The following is a 20,338-nucleotide window of genomic DNA, read 5'->3' as shown; positions in this document are numbered from 1 at the left end:
CCAGGAATTTCTTGAAACGTCTTTAAAATATGATATAATACAAAGAAGCATTTAAAAGAAATTGAAGGTTTTTGAAAAATTGAAAATTTCTGTAAGGGGATACATTTTCTGATAAAATTTTCATGAATGAAATTTTTCCAATTTTTATAGGTAGCTTTCCTCAGAAGTGTAAGTTTTCTATTACAGTTTGATGTAACTATTTTGGTATCAATCATAATATTCAAATATCTTTATAGACACCGATTTTTCAGTAGATCCAGTGGAATTTTTTACGGTTGAAGGGAGGGGGGGGGGATTCCCCGTTCTTTTTTCACATTCTCAAGAAGCTTCAAATCATGTAAAATACTGTGCATTATGTAATTATTTTTGTTGAATAAAATTTATGCAATTTTTTCCGAGTAATTTGCATGGTTTGTAATTATGGGAATAGCGTATGAAGCCGTTTTATTATCGCCTTTCTTTTCTTCTCTGGGGTAGAAATGAAAACCATTTCCTGATTGCGGGTGAATTAATTAATCCTCTTGACATGGACTGGAAATTGATGAGTATAGGAAAGAAGCCATCTGCTTTATCTTCTTTCCTCCTGCAGTTTAAATAGGAAAATCCCATCCTACCCTTAATGTGGTAGAATTGTGCGGCTAATCTGGTGACCAGAAAAGGTCAGGTATATGAATAACTATTGAATAGTAGCTTATTAATTCAGTATTATTAGCAGTGTTCCCTCTAAGGTGTGCGCGCGCACACAGCTTTGAGAGGCTGCGCACACGCATAGATTTACTGCGCACAGACGTATTTCGATGTAATGTAACAATGTTCTTGGTTGGCAGGTTGAGAAAGTTTGTTGTTGGCCCACTTATTACCCGGTTAGAACGCCAAAATTGCTTCATTGGTTTTTGCACAAATATTAGTCATTTCCAAAAAAGTGTGCACACACCAAAATTTCTGCGCACACATACTACAAAAAATTAGAGGGAACATTGATTATTAGTGTCTGCTTTGTTCATAGTGGAGACATTTCGATAATTACATCACTATACCATCCTGCAAAGTATTCAGATACCCCACTAAGAGTAAGCGTCAGCTCTGGTAAAGCTGAGCGATTTAAATGGCGACCGACTACTAGAGTAATAGATTGAAAGTAGTCATACTAGCTATTGGGGCAGGATTATAACAGCCACGATTGATGTCTGTGCATGACATGGACCACTTTTTCTATGAGCTTACATTTTTGTCATAGCTCACAGCATGTCAATTACCGCATAGCAGGCATAATTGAGCATCGTCCTAATAGGGTAATTATCGATGGCAAGGCATCAAAACCTAGATGATTGTCCAATAGAATGAGACACAAATGGGACCAAGTTCACTATTTGGTGTACTAACACCCGAATTCAACACGCCAGTGTTTCATGAATGGACAGGCAGTGCAGAATCACAAAATTGCAATTTAAAAAAAATGAGGAGCTCTTAACTTAGCAGTAGCGCTGGGTACCTGATGATTTCAGAATCAAATGGAATGCTTTTTTCGAATCTTGATTACTTAGAAGACATTCAATTATTATTGTAATAGACATAAATATATCACTCAAACAGTTTACTGAATTGTCAAGCAAAATAGGAAACATGTTTTATCAATACCTCACTAGAGAGAAAAAAGTGTAGTAAGTCAAAACTGCATTTTGAGAATATGGCTTCAATCAAAAAAAAAACACTGACTGTACAGTTTCCTATGCCCATACGCAATGGCTTATCTAGGACAGTGTTTTTCAACCTTTTTCGAGCCAAGGCACACTTTTTTCAGTGAGAAGATCCTGCGGCACACACCTTTGAAAATATGAAGAAAAGGCCTACTATTCACAATATATATAAGTGTTATATTGTTAATATAAGATTTTTAACATTGAAGAAAGATGTTGAATAGAACATCCTGAATAGTAATCTAATGAAAACAAAGACAAAGAAGCAAATCGCCACCTGATGCTGTCACCGTACTACATGATTACTCTGTCGGGCGCTACACCGCATTGACACACAATTTGGAGAATTTCCCACAGCACCCCTGACAATAACTTACGGCACACCGGTGTGCCGCGGCACCCCGGTTGAAAAACACTGATCTAGGGTATGGCAGCTATGTGCGCCGTTTGAATAGGGGCGCAAAACAAGCTAAAAGTTTTAATCATAAAAAGTAATTCAAAATTGGAAATGAACGAAACTTGTATTTATAGTTAAAAAATACAAGCATTTTCTTTCAACAACAACCAATAATAAAAATTGTTGACCAACAATCAAAAGGGGCATTGCTAAACTTTGTCATGGGCGTCATTTTGTTTAAACACGCCACAGCCCAGATGCTCTTTAAATCCGCACGTATTTGTTTATTATTATTTTTAAACGACTCCCGAAGCGACTGAAAATTAAACGAGTCAAACTGCTGCCTCCTGGTTCTAAAATACTGTAAACCAGTGATTGGCAAACCCTATGTGCTGCTGAGCCAAATATACATTTTCTCTAGCGTACAAGCCGAACTCATTTCCGCCTACGAACAATCGTCACATTAAAGAAATTATGATGCACCTTTCATTTCAGCGTTAATTATTTCTAACTGCAGTTGTGTTCGGCTAAATACTACAAAACAAACGCTGTACAACAGCCTAGATAATAACAAACTTGTGAGGAGTTTTATCAAAAGTACCGTAAGTCGTTCGGGGGCCGCTGAAAAATTAGTGCGAGACGCATTTTGCCCATGCAGTTGTGCTGTGCTGCAGTTTTCCAACCACTGCTGTAAACCATTGCTTGCTGATGCGACTCACACATCAAACTCAAGACAGATAATTATTATAAGTGCACTTTATTATACGCCTACATAAGCTGGCTGCAATGCAGAAATTACATTTGACAAATAGGACAGCACACAATACAGTATGAAAAAAGAATAAAAAAGTGTTTTTGTATTTTCATATTTATTCTGGAGAGAGAAAAATCAGAAAGAAGGCTTAATTAGAAGATAGAATTTCCATATTTTTCACAGAAAGAAAAAAGATAATAAGATGAGACCATAATACGGCAAACCAAGGCCTCTCATCCATCATGTCGGGTATGAGAAATGAATGACCAGATAATTGTTATGGACGGATAACTCTAGTCAAAATTTACAACAAAAAAACAGATCTAAAACCAAGAAATCGTGTTAATAAAAGAGCAGCGACCTTGCTTTACACAAAGACATCAAGTCTGACTTGAGACTCTCGGCTAAAAAACTCTTCTCTCAGACTCAGAGAAAATCTGATGCTCCCGAAGTATGCGAACCAAGATGGCGGACATCGGAACGTAACATGGGTAACAGGTTAGGGTTAGGCGATAAATTTTTTCCAATTTTCCTTATTTTAGTCCTATTATCAGTTCGAAGACTAGCCAAGAGTCTCCCGTAGTATTTATACCTAAAATTATGGCCTAACCCTAACCTAGTACACATATTACATTCCGATGTCCGCCATCTTGGTTCGCATACTTCGGGAGCCCCGAAAATCTAATTTTGTTAATGAGAACTTTTGAGTCTTAAATTGAGTTATGTGTGACCCAGAGAACGAAACACGGATTCCATAAAGTTAAATAATTCTAGTGAAATACATATCAAAGCAAAAGTATTTTGGTCCGAAGTTTAAAGACTTGAAAAATAGAATAGCGTGCATGAAATCAGAAATGGCGTTTAAGCCTGTAAAAATATTTCTATATTGATTTGGAAATAGCACTTGTGAAAAAAGACAATGAAAATCAAGAAATATAGAACAAAGAAACAGTGAGAATTCATCATGTAGGGATCTTGCTTCACTCAGATGGAGAGAGATTCTACCAGACCATAAAAAACAAGAGCCCTGGTATAAAGTTAATAATTCTCGATTCTGGTCCAGGTATAAAAACTTGAGAGGGGTAAAAGTAAGGATAGAAAACCGGAATTGGTTTATTAGACTGTACAAAAATATTGCTACATTGATTTGGAAATAGCAATCGGAAAAACATGATGAAAAGCATCAAAAATACAACATGAAAATGTGTTAATATAACAAGCAAGCTTGCTTCAGACAAAGTCATATAAAAACCAGACTCTCTCTGACTTGCTAAAAATAAATTTTGAGAAGCTTTGAGAAAATCTAATTTTCAGTGCGAGAACTTTAAGTCACTGGTCATTTGGGCCCCCAGTCCAGACAAACAAAACCTGAACCTTATAAAGATACATAACTTTAATGAAGATATAAATCAAAGCAAAAGTATTTTGGTCCCAAGTATAAAAATTTGAAAAAGGGAAGTATAGGACACATGAAATAGGAAATGAATTTTAGGCTGTACAAATATTGCTATATTGATTTGGAAATAGCACTTTTGAAAAAACACAATAAATATCAACAAATATAAAACATACGGTAGATACAGTAAGAATTTAACATGTAGGGGTCTTGCTTCACTCAAATGGAGAAAGAATTTACCAGATCACAAAAAACAAGAGTTCTGGTTGGTATAAAGTTGAATAAGTCTTGATTCTGGTCCAGGGTAAGGAGGGGTAAAAGTGAAGGACAGCAAATTGGAAATGGCTACAAATGGTTATTGCTATGTTGATTTGGAAATAGAACTTATGAAAAAACATAATGAAAAGTATCAAAAATACAACATGAAAACGTGATATAACGAGCAGAACCTTGCCTCACACAAATGCAGAGAGACCCAAACCTAAGAAAAACTAGACATCGACTCTGATTTTTAGAAAATTGGCTAAAACTTATTTCGACACCAACTATTTTGCTCCAACTCTTGAGAAAATCTAATTTTAATCACAAGATCTTTATGTCCTAATCTGAGTCACTGGTCACTTAGGCCCAAGTCCATACAAACAAAACCTGAACCTTATAAAGATACATAACTTTAATGAAGATATAAATCAAAGCAAAAGTATTTTGGTCCCAAATATAAAAACTTGAAAAAGGGAAGTATAGCACGCATGAAATAAGAAATGGCTTATAAGCCTGTACCAATATTGCTATATTATTTCAGAAATAGCATTGCCACAGAACTTGTGAAAAAAATACTATAAAAGCAACAAAAATACAGATAGAACGAAGAAATAAGGCTACTATAACGAGCAGCACCCTTACTTGACACAAAGTCATCGAAAACCAGACATTTACTCGGACTTTAAAATCCTGGGTAAAATTTTTTTTACCTCTAACTCAAAGAATCTATTTTTGATAACACGAACTTAACTTTGTTTTGATAATATAACTTTGGTTAGAAGAACTTGGGCTTAAGGCAATAGATATTCATTGAGATTTAGATATTAATAAATTTCCTGATAACAGCTGTTCAGTATATCAGTATATTCTTGAAAATAGGTTAAGTATGATGATTCTGGCCAAAATTAACAAACTTTTGTTTACGTTTTGAAAACTTGCTTGCTCTGTCGTGTTCAGTGGCAAAACGAAATAAGTATAAAAATACATAATGATATTTCACAATGTAAGAATACTGAAGAGACAATTTGTGACAAAGGAGTATTCCCACAGTTTATTTAACTCTCTTGCACCATCAAGTGTTCAATCATAAAGCGAGAGCGTCAAATCCAGGGTAACCAGGAAGATGAGAGTAACCTTCGGGGTCAATGTCTAAGTTTGATCCTGTGATGGCCATTCTGGAAAGAAGAGACAGAGTTGAAAATTAGTGAATTAGTCCTACAAGTCCTAAATTCATAACAAACACATATAGGAGAGCTACCATATATCCCCACATATAAGCTGAGTTTAAAGCTTGGGTTGCCAAACTAAAGAGTCCGCTTATACACATGTAACTCTGATCGCATTGAAATTCGGCATAACTCGCACTCAAACGAAATGACATTGTGCTAACATAATTCCAACAGCTACAACTCGAACCATGCTAAGTTCTCACGATAAAAGCGTAAACGAACACTCGCAAAGAAGTGCTTGGTATGCTATGACAGCGAAAACAGTCTGTGATTGGTTGTCTATTTACTCTATGACAGCAATAATTGTGGGTTTATTTTAAAGAATCACCGTTTCAGGGACGTTTTTAGGGGTTCGGCATATATGCGAGGATATTCAGTAAATCATGGTCTATCGTCCTGCTACTAATTTCGGTTGGGTATCGGATTAATCATGCAGATAAAACAATTCAATCATGAGGCGAACTACGGCTTCCTGTCTGTTTATTCACAACAATTATGTGCAGAAACAGAAAAAGATGAGGTTGTTTGGTTAGAGCTCCCGACATTAAAATCTCACCTCTGGGCTTTCTCTGCATACACACATGCATCATGCACAGTGACAAAGACTTTATCTCTCAACATAAACTGGCAGAGTCCACTCCCATCTAATGTATGCATCACGTTTGCTGGGAAAATAGAAAGAAAATTTCATTACACTGCCGAGAATTTTTCATTCATATATTTATTATTATATACTTAAATTTTATTAGTTTCCAATATATCTTATCCAGGTTTGTTCACATCTGTGAAGGTCAAAACAATATATCATATCGATAAATTCTCTTTGCAAATTTAAAAAAGACTTTATGGACACCCTATATATAGTCGGTGCACCAGGCAAATGAGGAATCTGGGGAAATACTGTGCAAGGCACCATGCCTGTTGACTCACTTGATAACCCCATATCTGTAGTAGAATGGTAGCAGATAGGGTCAGGTTGGGGTCAGTGAATCTTGAGTCGTGAGCAGTGTTCCCTCTAAGGTGTGCGCGTGTGCTTTCAGTCAGCTTTCAGAGGCTGTCCACGCATAGATTTACTGCGCACAGACGTATTTCGATGTAATGTAACAATGTTCTCGGATGGCAGGTTGAGAAAGTTTGTTGTTGGCCCACCCATTACCCAGTTAGAACGCCAAAATTGCTTCATTGGTTTTTGCACAAATATTAGTCATTTTAAAAAAGTGAGCACACACCAAAATTTCTGCGCACATACTACAAAATTAGAGGGAACATTGGTCGTGAGTCAAGACTATTCCACTATCTTACTCTCATATGTAACGAATTAGTCTTACACATTATTCACAATGTCAAGTGTGGAACAGATAAGGAACTTAGAAGGTTATCGAGCTCCTCCCAGAGCTGCGGTCAAGTTGCCAAGCCCACAGTATTTATAGTTCCAGTTATTTGAATAGCAACGAAAATAAAGATGGCAACTGAACAAGTTCCTTAACAGCATTGCCAAAGCACTGTCATTTCTGCACTGTTGAATCCCGGCTAATCATCCCGAATAAGCAAATACTATTGTAAATTAGATGTCATGTTATTATCATTATCAGGTTTCATTCGCTTTCCTGATTCTGTAATCAGCTTTATTTATTTTGTTTTATTAACTATTTTATCGTCTTTTATGCTGATTAAGGATTCAAAATAAACTTATACTTATGATTAATTTGTGTATATTATTCCTTGAACCCAATATATTATAATTATGTTCAAAAATCTCATATTAGAATGTAGTTGGGATGAATTTTGAATTCATGTTTTTTGTGAATTTTTTGTTGGTTTTTGACAATTATAGTGGGTTTGAAGATAATTATAATGGGTTGCAGAGAACACAAAATCATAAAAAAAATATCATTAACTCACACGAGGCAGCAGCGATCAGAACTCTCACTCCGAGTGCTTGGAATTTAGAAACAAGCGAAACAACTTCTCTTGCCGCAGTGGAATCTATAAACGACCACTTGGAGGCATCAAAGATTAACGTATGAAATCCCGTTAAAAATTTGGAAACGCTGAGTTTTGAAATCGACGAATCAGTAGAAGAGACAACTGACATATCTTCAACAGTACCTGTGGTTGGGAAAATATTTGGAATTAAAAAACTTCGAAAATAATAAAAATTTTAATATGGTATCAATGTCTTCAACGCTAACTGTGTATTTTCGTTACTCATGAAAGTACTTCAAAGTAAATATGAACAACTCCCATCTCCGAAAAAACACAAAAAAACATGTAATATCGCCTAATAGGGCATTTCGAAATGATTTAATTTTAATAACGAATCATAAATATGTCAGAACAAAAGTAAAAGTTATTATTCTCAGCTTTCCTCTCCTCCCAGAATAAAAAGGGAGGGAAGTGCTGTTCATGCATGATAAATTGAAATTAAATCATAGCGGGTTCTGATTTTACATAGCATGGGAATGATTGATATACCGGTTCTTCCAGTCCTGTGCCATTTAGTTTCTATTTTTAGTTTCTAGTCTTTATGAAAATTTATTCCCTATCCCTTCATGCTATGACAAATAAGGAATTATACATGAAATTTGGGGTCATTATAGAATGACATATTAATTAAGAATTTCAAGTTTTCCTTTGCATGTTGTCAAAACGTCAGACAACAAATCAGTCAGTAGTTTATTTTATCCCATACCAAAAGTACACAATAGACAAAAATAAGTACGAAGCACAAATAATGATTTTTAGTTGTCAATGGAGCGTGATTATTGACGATTCGATAGAACTATGATTCCTAGAGTCGGTGAAGCATGAAATAAAGGTTATTCTGCTAATTTATATTTCAGTCACTCAACCATGGTCATATTCTGTCATGTTTTAACAAAATTATCATTTATGATGGCCAATGAAGCATAAATGGATGTTCTGCCAACTTGTATTTCAGTCACTCAACCCCTGGACCGTTATCGACAGAATTTTTGATGCTCAATGACAAATGAAGAAAAAAATATTCTAGTAATTTATATTTCAGTCATTCAGCCGTGGCCACACATGTTTCTGACAGAATTATGATTTCTTCTTGCATGTTGAACATGGTTAGATAAAATTACAACTTATGAAAATTAATGATGCATAAACAACAGATTATTCTGCCAAAATTCATTTTAATCATCCATCCGTGACCATACTTCGTCACGGTTTGGTATTTAAATTAGGATGTCTAATTCTAAATGAAGCAGTGCCATGCAATACCTGCCTTTCATATCGTTCTCTATGTCAGAGGCATCGGAATCTTATAAAGTAAGATGCGTTAGGCTCAAATATATGGGCATGATGGCACTGATATGGTGAGCAGGGGTGTAGCCAGGGGGGACGGAGAGCTTCGAAGGACGGAAATGTTAAATAAAAAGCATTTTTCTGTATCATACATAGCAATTTTTCGTAGTTCGAAATGCTTTTCGGACCATCACTCGAACACCTGAGCGTGCTGCTGAGTGAGATAGTGTGACCCAAACCAAACAGGGTATATTGGCTGGCTGCCTCTTGATTATTCAACACAAAAGCGATGCTTAAATATATGGACGCAAAGGCCACAATGTCATAGTACAGGTATGCAATCTTCATGAAGATCCCATGGAACCCACAGAAATTTGCTGAATCGTACAGCAACTAATAACATTTTTTATTTTTACATTTTTTATTTTTACATTGGGCGCGGCGGTGTGGCTCAACGGGCTAAGCGTTAGGAATACGCTCGCCACCGCACCTCTAATTACTCTGCGTGGGTTCGCAGGTTCGAATCCCATGCAGGGATGGTTATGTGCGAGAGGATTGCTGGACTCCTCGCCGTCGTTGGGTGGTTCACGTAACCGCTGGCCGGTTACGGCTTCCTCCACCACCAAGTCCATGCTTCCGAAAAAACAGTAAAAACTAATCCCATACCCGACTTGGAATGGTAACCGGACGAGAGGCCGTGGTTCGCCATATGGATAAGCCGTCTTATCGGCTTTCCTCTCCCCCGGGATAAATATGTAAATCCTATCCTACACATTCTGTGAATATTTTGGGCATTTTGGAATGCGCGAGAACATATTAAAACAATTACCATTGTTTCGGTAGTCAAACACCAATCCCAGACAAATTATGTACAAATATCCAGGTATCATTGTATTATCTCTCATATCTTATTTGGTGTAATCTAACAATATAAATACATAAAACCCACCGGTATCGCCACCTCTTCGTTTTCTTATGCTTGTTTCTTCTTGATGAGGAGAATTAGTGGGTCTTTCACCACTAGATTGTGCTGATGAGATATTTGTTTCATTCACCCTCTGATCTTCGTCTTCCTGTACGGACAGGAAAATAAAATTCAAAAATCAAATTTCTAAAGAAAGACAAGGATAGGATAGGACAGGGCAACATTTTTTAGTAAAATGGGCCGCATGCAACTAGTCAAAAATATGTGAGAGCCGCATAATTTTTGAAATTAATAATACTAGATTACCGTGAACTGAAAAGAACTTCACACAAACAAATAATAACAATATTGCAAAGAATATATTGTGAGGCCATATCAGAAATAGTTGTAACCGCCAATGCAGCAACAAACATTTGATCATTGGGGTATATAAGATTTGTTGTTTGACTGATTTAAATTAAATTCCACGCTTCGATTTTCACATTAAAACTTAATTTGTCTTAATTATTGATGAAAACTTTTTGAACCGCTTAATACATTAAAGAAAACGATTACAGCACAGTCTCTCTTAGTAAAATTTGGATAACATATAATTATTGCTAGTGAGTGGGGCCGCATAAAGGCTTCAGCAAGCCGCGGTATGGCGAGTGGCGACCGTTGGAATAGGACATACATACTTATCCCAGAGAAAGGAAAGTCGATAAGACGGCTTAATCATATGGAAAACAACGGCCTTTGTCTGGTTATTATTCCATGTCGGGTATGGGTTTAGTTAACCAGTTATTTGATTCCGGAAGCATGGACCTGCGACAGTAAGAAATTGAGCAATCCTACCGCACATTATTTATGGCAGTGAATGGCTAATATTATGCTGTTATGATTATTCTTTCCAACATTTTATCAATCCGAACAAAATTTTTCTCATTTCAACATCCACCATAATAAGTAGCATACTACTATTAATGTCAAACAAATTTTTGAATAATTGGCCAAAAGTGAAATTTCAACACCCACCACAAATAGTAGCATACCACCATTACACATAAGTAATCAACTCAAAAATATGGATAATACCGTTTACCACTGCACAGTTGGGCATGAGGACTAGCATTCTATGCTAACTACTCTAATCAACAGTGCAAAGAGTAAGCAGAAGTCCGTGGATAATCCCAGCTTTGAACCTGTCTAATGGTCACTGCTGTTTCATGCCACGGGCACATCTCATTACTGGATATTTAAAATAAGGCTTTAAAATTGGATACTGTTTCAATTTCCTCTGGGTCCTTATCTCTTGTGTATGATCATTGCTCTCTAATGCCACAAGCGCATATTTTTACTGATATATGCAAATAAAATTCTACTATTTTGGGATTGGTAACGGTATTAATAACATGTACATAATCTCCCAGCTATGGACCTAACTTATGGCCTTTGCTATTTCATGACGCCCGCACAAATCATTAAACTTAAAAAATTGGATCTTTGGATTGGTTACTGTTTGAATAACGTATACATAATCTCAGTTCTGAACCTGGTTATGGTCATTGCTGTTTTATGCCACGTGCACATTTCATTACTGACAGAATCAATTTAAAATAAAACTCAAAGCTCTTGAGATGGGGATATATATTCAGGCGCTTGGCTAGAGTTAACTACATGGATAAAATGGCAATTGAGTAAGTTTTGAGAAGACTTTAACAAACGAATTGTCATATTTTGGCTGCTTTGCAAGACATGGGAGACCTCTGAACATATTTAGTTTACGTATCGATAAGAGTTAAAACTAAAAAAATAAATGAGCCAGACATCAATGCCTTGCAATTGAGATATAATTTTGAAATATATTTTGCGGACAGGCGGTTGGAACCACTGCTCAATATATTGTCATTGATCATTGCTGCTTCATGTCATCAATACATTTTTTTACTGGTAAACCATGAATTCTAACTCTTAGAGTTTTTTAGTTTCGATTTTATTGAACCAGAAGTGAATGTATGAATCACTTTGCCCATAAATAGTAGCATACCACCATTACACATAACTAAACAACTCTCGAATATGGCTAATACCGTTTACCACTGCACAGTTGGGCATGAGAATTAGCATTCTATGCTAACTACTCTAATCAACAGTGCAAAGAGTAAGCAGAAGTCCGTGGATAATCCCAGCTTCGAACCTGTCTGATGGTCACTGCTGTTTCATGCCACGGGCACATTTCATTACTGGATATTTAAAATAAGGCTTTAAAATTGGATACTGTTTCAATTTCCTCTGGGTCCTTATCTCTTGTGTATGATCATTGCTCTCTAATGCCACAAGCGCATATTTTTACTGATATATGCAAATAAAATTCTACTATTTTGGGATTGGTAACGGTATTAATAACATGTACATAATCCCAGCTATGGACCAAACTTATGGCCATTGCTATTTCATGACACTTGCACAAGTCATTAAACTAAAAAATTGGATCTTTGGATTGGTTACTGTTTGAATAACGTATACATGTACCCAGTTACTCTATGTGTTACTCTCTGGTGTTACTCTATTGGTCATTGTTCTTTCATGCCACGGGCACATATTATTACTGGTGAATGCGAATAAAAATTAACGATTCTGAATTGGTTATGGTATTAATAAGTACATAATGCCAGTTACTTGACCTAACTTATGGACATTGCCGCTTCATGCCACTGAGTTTCAATATTAATTTATTTTGTAACATTTTTCGTCTGGCTAGGAGATGTCCAGATTTCCAAACAACTTATCCCACAAAATGGACATTCTGGACATTTTGGACATCCCTCATTAGATGAATTTCGGGTCCAACTGGTTGAATTTGTATACACATACAGCCAGAATGAGCCATAATACAGTATCAACCAATTTCGGATGTATTTGGATTTGTTTTAGACATCGCTAATCTGTTCATTTTCTGGTCTAACTGATTGCATTTGTATACACATACAGCTAGAATGAAATGATGGGAGTCATAATACAGTATCGACCAATTTTGGATGTGTTTGGATTTGTTTTAGACATCGCTTATTAGTTGATCTTCGTGCCTAACTGATTGCATTTGTATACACATACAGCCAGAATGAGCCATAATACAACATCAACCAATTTTGGATGTGTTTGGATTTGTTTTAGACATCGCTTATTAGTTGAATTTCGGGCCTAACTGGTTGCATTTGTATACACATACAGCCAGAATGAGCCATAATACAGTATCAACCAATTTCGGATGTATTTGGATTTGTTTTAGACATCGCTTATTACATGAATATCGGGTCTAACTGGTTGAATTTGTATACACATACAGCCAGAAGGAGCCATAATGCAGTATCAACCAATTTTGGATGTATTTGAATTTGTTTTGGACATCCCTCATTAGTTGATATTGTAATATGGCTCCCATTGTTTCATGCATGAGTGACCTTGGCTTTCTGCCTAAAAATGTTTTCTGAATAAAAATAATAGTTTTGAATATGTAAGCCAGTTTGTGAGCGCCAACTCTCCGAAATACTCTCAAAATCAGCAATGATAAAGTATAGGGAGAATCTTCCAAGGGTCAAGGGTCATAGAACGTCCATTGAATAGCCAATTTATAATATTTGATTCACATTCGTCATGCTTGATTAACCATGCAGGGTTCACCACTTACCTGTTTTATTTCTGAGTATCTCACTGTTCTGAATTCAGTCGACTGTTTTGAGTCTAGCAATCGCTGTGACAACCACCACCATGCAAAGTGAAACATACATAAAACAGTGAAAGTGAACATAGCATTTTTACCGGTAGAAATAAACAAGGTATGATGCTGGCTAAGGCTGAAGCAATTCTATATCCTGTTAGATTTAAAGCTACTTGCGGATTGAGATTCAGAAATTTCAATTTTATCCCGAGGCAAGCCATGGCTTCCCACCTGATTACCAGTCCATGTCAGGTACGGGATTAGTTAGCCAGTTATTTGTTTCAGATGCATAGATTTGATGGTGGAGGAAGCCGAAACCAACCAATGTTTACATGAACCACCCTTCGATGATGAGAAGTCTAGCAATCTTCAAACAAACAATTACATCCCGCAGGATTCGAAACTGTGAACCCACGCAGGTTAATCAGAGGTGCGTTGAGAAGCACTAACCGTTGAGCCAATGACTAGGAGATGTTGAGTATGAGTTTAAAGTTTCACATTGAAGAAATATTCCTCCCCAAAATCTTTGGCATTCTTAACATGCATCAGTGCAGAAACACCTTGGAACACACTTCACCAGCACACAAATATCTTCGAAACATTTTTTATCCAAATGCATTTATTTGCTCAAAGCAAGGTTAGAGGCAAAGTCATTGGTCGACCCTTGAAATGGACTTCTGAAACCATAAAATTCATGAAAGGGAACATAACATGCCAGTAAATGTCCATTTACCCTTGACTTGACTTTGGTGCTTTTCCACGATTTTTTTTTAGGTTTTTTTTGGAGTTTTTTACTTTATTATGTCAAAAACATCAAGCCAAACAGCTGAGGAGTTAGTGAATTCCCTACAACTGAGAGTAATAGATTTTTGACACATCAAATTTTGATTTTGTAAAACAAAAAATTCTCACCCCGGTCTCATCCACTGCTTTGTTTACTCGTCCGTTCTTCTCTCTTTTATTCTCTTTATTAATCCTCCTCTCTTCTTTCTCTTTCTTTGCGAGCAGAACGACTGGGTTGCAACTAAACAGGAAAAATATTTCATGACACACTCTAAACAAGTCTCTGTGCAAGCGACCACTGATATATTTCAGATAATATATTTGTAAAGTCGGAACATTCAATGTTTAACATTGGTTAATTGCGAGTTGGTGCTCCAGAAGTATGCGCACCAAGATGTTGCACAACCTGAATCCTAACCGGTACACACATACTATGTTCAGGTTGTGCGCTATCTTGGTGCGCATACTTCTGGAGATGTCGCACAACCTGAATCCTAACCGTTACACACATACTATGTTCAGGTTGTGCGCTATCTTGGTACGCATTCCTATGGAGATGTCGCACAACCTGAATCCTAACCGGTACACCAATACTGTGTTCAGGTTGTGCGCCATCTTGGTGCGCATACTTCAGAAGGTCCTGTGAGTTCTTGGCCATCTTGGAGTGGGAAGTGCCAAAGAGAGAGCTTTTGTGAGCGTCATGGCTTGATGGCCAAAGCATTAAACTGCGTAACTTGAAAAATCCAAGTCCTTTCAAAGACGGTAACTCCATACATATGTTCAGCTGCTTTAACTGGGTCTTAGTTTGGAGTCGACCCTGATTTACTTTAAGACCTTTTTATGATAAATGGATTATTTTGAATAGTGTAACAAAATCAGTGAGTGAATAGGCTTTATTGGCTGCTTTAACAGAGACATCCCATGGCAGCGGTTCCCAAACTATGGGTCGCGACCCACTGGTGGGACGCAAAAGGAATCTTAGTGGATTAATTATACTGGTTATTAGGTTCGGTAGCGACTGGAATACGTAAATCTTAAAAAAACAAAAAAAATTAAATTGAAGTTAAATTCTAATCTGTGAAAATTCCTTTTTACGATCTTCTCAAAGGAACAAAAATTTGCTACACAAAGAATGACCATGTGGCTTTTGTACACTGTACAGCACTTCTTACCGTGTTTCCCTGAAATTTAGACAGGATTTAGATTTATTTACTTTTGAAGAATAACACCATAGTTTTTTTTTGCAAGAGGTCTTTTGTGTTCATTTATCAAAAATAAAATTACATTGTAGAAAATCACGAGATTTTGTTAATAAACATTACATAAAAACTGACATCCGTTGTTTTTATTTGTATTTCCTATACAAAAATCAAATGACAAATATCATAATTGTGATTGTGACATCACACAATCTTGAATAGTGGTGTGATCTCTACCTTACCTCAGATCATTGAACCGTTTCTCTCCCACACATTTTAAATTTATTTTAAGGGTAGGGTTTAATTGAAATAATTTTTAAAATTCAAATTAGGTCTTATTTTCAGGCCAGGTTTTATTTTAAAGGAAACACTGCAATGATTAGCCATTGCTGTGTTCTGAGTTATGTCATAAAAAGTTGAAGGGGTCGCCACAAGCTGTGGTAATAAATAGTGGGTCACAACTCTAAAAAGCTTGGGAACCACTGTCCCAAGGTATATCACAAACAAACACACTTTCTCTAAAGCCTCCAAGACTCCCTCAATGTCTCCTGCCTAAATTTAGTAATACAGGATGAGAGAACAACTAAAAGATTCGAGTTCTTGGGAAACAGATTTTAACATGGAAATTTCATTGAGTGGAGGGTACACAATTCCAAATGTTATCGATATTTTATTTTTCAAAGCCTTAGGCCCAGGGTATGACATATAAACACACTTACTCTAAAGCTTTCAACACAGACTCTCTGAACGTTTCTTTATTTGTGAAACATAGCGACCCAGCGTAATGGAAGATCTTTACCCCCGGTATTTCTTCTGCCCCTGGGTAAAGTAACGGGTCTTCATATAAGTCTGTGTAGGGTATCCTTCCCAAGAGAATGTGCTTCGGCCTGAAAAAAGTTTCAATTTTGTTAATTGATAAATGATGAATTCTATAAAGTACAGGGTGGCCTGAAAGTAGGCATACAGTTATTTTATTTATTTTTCATTGCCTTCCAAGCAGCTAGAAAACTAATGTAAAATTCACACTAGATTTATTATATAAAAAAAAAGCAATTTTTGTGGTACTTAACAAGTAACATAAAGTGAACTGCAAGTAGCTTCAAAGCATATAGGAGAGTTTATTAACTGTATACCTACTTTTGGGCCACCCTGTATATAAAAATGATATTTTAACAAGGTTCTGACCCGAAATGTGGAAATAAATATAGATAGAATAGGTACAGTCCTATTGATATTGTCAAAATCTATATAAATGCTTGTTCATGTGAAATTTTGCATTCAACGCAATATTAGTTGGATAATGGCAAATTTAACATGGTGGTGTGGCGGATCTTGTGCGAGAAGATGACTAGACTTCCCGGCGCCGTAGGGTGGTTCACATAACCGCTGGTCATTACGGCTTCCTCCACCATCAAGTCTATGCCTCTGAAACAAATAACTGGCTAACCAATCTCAAACCAGACATGGAATGGTAACCGGAAGAGAGGCCGTGGTTCGCCATTTGATAAGGCCATCTTATCTAATTTCCTCTCCCCCAAAATAAATATGAAAATCTTTCAAATATTGGATCATTTTGATTGCTTAGTTTTTCTCTATAAACATCTTTCAAATTAGAATTTCGTGTATTTGTTTGCCATAGACTATCTCAATCAATAAATCATTCTTTTATGAGTATACTAGCAAATATACTAACCTAATGGCTACTACCATCTCATTGTGTACTTTGCAATGATTGATCACAAGCAGGGTTGTCCAAAACGAATTGAATATTCGAATGTATTCGAATATCAAAGTATTCGAATACCTTTTCGGCTGATTTTCGAATAATTCCGAATAGTAGCCACTTTTCGCCGTAAACGTGGTGTTTCGTTTTACGGGAATCTTCAAACGGATTTTTACGCTGTCTCGCGTATTGTAATGACGATGAATTAGAATCGGCACTTTGATTGTATATATTCTGTGCGACCGTACGTCGCATAGTGTTGGGACACATTTGCACGTTTGCGTGGGTGGACATTGCCGACATTCGTCTACAAGGCTTCTAATTTACAAATTCATTTCCATTACGTCGAAAAATTGACATTTACTGTATTTCCCGGCTAATAAGTCGCTTTTCTAGGCCACGGAGATAAAGTGATTTGTGACCCTTTCGTTTTGCCGATTCAGCAGAACACGACAGGAAAACACAGCTGTGAAATAACCCGTGGACGTACAGTGTATTACTTATCACATTCAAAATTATTTCAACATTCTGGTTAATAGGTTGTCCAAAATGATTGCCGCTTTACAACTTAAATTTACCGCTCAATTGTTGAAAATAGTTAATTCTGTGAGTATGATATTACCAAACTAACATGATCTGGTTCTAAACATTTAAAATTATTAGCGCATATCAGCATAATTGAACAACAGGGACACAATTTTTCTACCCGTCTTTTTGGAGGCCTTTATGGAAAAAACCCTTTTTGGAGTGCTAAAAATAGACATCGTCCTAGCAGGGAAATACGGTATTTATAGCAGTCATTGTTACGATATCCAATAAATTGTCACAAGTTGGAAAAATAAGTCGATTTATTAGAAAATAATTTCTGGCAAATAATTCTGATAACGATACTTAAAAGTATCGATCATTTACCAGGATGATTTTTTGTTGCGCAAAATAATCCAATCCATGACTGGTACCAGCATTTAAAATGTCATGCCGTATTAATTTAATTCTGTTCAACGTAACTCATGGTTGTATCGACATTCTGTGGACATAAAATGTGTGGTAAACTGACCGATTTTATTAAATATTGATTCCTATTTTTATATTGATAAAATAATGAAAGTATTAATACCAAATACTACGGGTATTTGTGGACATGAAATACGTGGTAAACTGCCCAACTATAATTTCGGATTCGTATTTACAAAATAAATAAACTATTATAATTCTAAAATGCAACGGCGATCTGTGACCTTAAAATTTGTGGTAAACTGCCCGATTTACCAACATTTGAGTTATGATAATAGAATTAAATTAACACGGTAAGGCATTTTAAATAGCGGTATGGATTCGAATATTTTGCGCAGCACAAAATCATCCTAGTAAAATGTCCATACTTTTAAATACAAACCAATGGCAACCATTATCCAAATTAGTTCCCAAGAACGGGATAAAATATAAATTCTTTTTCCGACTTGTGACAATTTTTCGTGAGTACGAACATGAGAATCAAAAACTAATTATATTCGGCACAATATCACGGCAATCTGTGGACATAAATTGTGTAGCAAACTCGCGATTAATATTAATTTTTTGATTCCTATTTTCGTATTTACAAAATACAACGGCGATCTGTGGACTTAGAATGTGTTGTAAACTACCCGATTATAAATAGTTTTTGATTCCTATTTTAATATTTATAAAATAATAAAAGTATTATTACTCAAACATACAACGGCGATCTTCGGACTTAAAATGTGTGGTAAAGTTCCCGAATATAATTAATTTTTGATTCGTATTTTTGTACTCACGAAAAAATTGTCACAAGTCGGAAAAATAACTCATACTTTATCCCGCTTTTTGGAAAATAATTTGGATAATGGTTGGTATTTAAAAATATGGGCGTTTTACTAGGATGATTTTGTGTTGCGCAAATATTAAAATCCATCATCGATACCACTATTGCCTTATTAATTTAATTCTGTTAACATGACTCATGGTATATAAAATATATACTGCAATAATCTGCAAATATGAAATGCCTGGTAATATAGCTAGGTTGTAACTTGTAGATAGCAAGTATTCCATTGCTTATTGTATGGAAATTCCTACATACATTTAGATAAACTTCAATTAATGGATTTTATTTTCAAGGTATTCGAAATTTCATATTCGAAAAAAATAATTTCGAATGTATTCGAAATAGTGAACTATTCGGTTTTGGCCATCCCTGATCACAAGCCTTCTGGAAATTTTTAATCCTAAGACATTCACAGGCCATAAATATTCAGTTTATGAGGAGAGCAAACATTTAAACACAGTAACTAAAACAGGGTGTTCATGAAGTCCCTTTACAATTTTAATTTTCTTATGAAGTTAGTTCTCAATTTATCTTAACCAGGTTTATGGTTTTCAGTAATTGTTTGAGTATGTTTACTTCATTTATTACATCTGTGAGGGCCAAAACAATATATGGTATCGATAAATTTGCAATTTAAAAAAATTTCGAGACTTTATTGACGCTCTGTATGCCATTTGTGTATCCGTCCACCATCTTAGGTAATCAGTAGTTAATGTCGGCCTAATCATTTACAATAAATTCTTTTTATGAGGAGAAATCTATTCAGATGAGCAAACACGTAATTCAAAAATGCTTCGATCAATAAAGAATGATTCATTCTGTTTAAATCAAGGTCTAAACCAGGCGTGCACAACACGAGGCACGCGTGCCAAATTTGGCACGCCAAACGCTCAAACGTGGCACGCGAACGGTTTTGTAAAATAAAGAAATATTTATGATATACATTAACATATCACTTTATATCAAAAGCAGCAGTTTTTTCAGGACAATAAATTGTTTCAATAAATAGATATCCGTTATCATGTATTGTTATTGCAATTTGTTTGTTTTATGGGAGTTAATTTACAATACCACAATTGTGCGTGGCACGCGACAAGATTATTTTGAAAAATTTGGCACGTACCCTGATTTGACTTGTGCACCCCTGGTCTAAACAAC

The 20,338-nt window shown here is 35.9% G+C and overlaps 1 protein-coding gene across 3 annotated transcripts in view; it reads right to left on the bottom strand.

Moving 5' to 3' along the window:
* Window positions 1–2,835: 2,835 nt before the first annotated feature.
* The window catches only part of LOC120338979 (prestin-like), a 44,700-nt gene continuing 27,197 nt past the window's right edge, over window positions 2,836–20,338 (bottom strand). For 2 of the 3 annotated variants that reach the window (XM_078115853.1, XM_078115852.1), the window contains 7 exons: window positions 16,331–16,498; window positions 14,542–14,653; window positions 13,600–13,662; window positions 9,957–10,080; window positions 7,637–7,843; window positions 6,291–6,399; window positions 2,836–5,680 (listed from right to left, as the gene is read on the bottom strand). In XM_078115853.1, the coding sequence (XP_077971979.1) occupies window positions 5,590–5,680; window positions 6,291–6,399; window positions 7,637–7,843; window positions 9,957–10,080; window positions 13,600–13,662; window positions 14,542–14,653; window positions 16,331–16,498 (874 nt within the window). In that variant the 3' untranslated portion in view covers window positions 2,836–5,589. The remainder of the gene's footprint in view (window positions 5,681–6,290; window positions 6,400–7,636; window positions 7,844–9,956; window positions 10,081–13,599; window positions 13,663–14,541; window positions 14,654–16,330; window positions 16,499–20,338) is intronic. The other variant, XM_078115854.1, reaches the window with a different exon arrangement.

This window comes from Styela clava, chromosome 9 (assembly GCF_964204865.1).
Source record: "Styela clava chromosome 9, kaStyClav1.hap1.2, whole genome shotgun sequence".
Classification (NCBI taxonomy): domain Eukaryota; kingdom Metazoa; phylum Chordata; class Ascidiacea; order Stolidobranchia; family Styelidae; genus Styela; species Styela clava.
The sequence above is the reverse complement of the archived record's forward strand: the minus strand, read 5'-3'. Positions and strand labels throughout refer to the sequence as shown.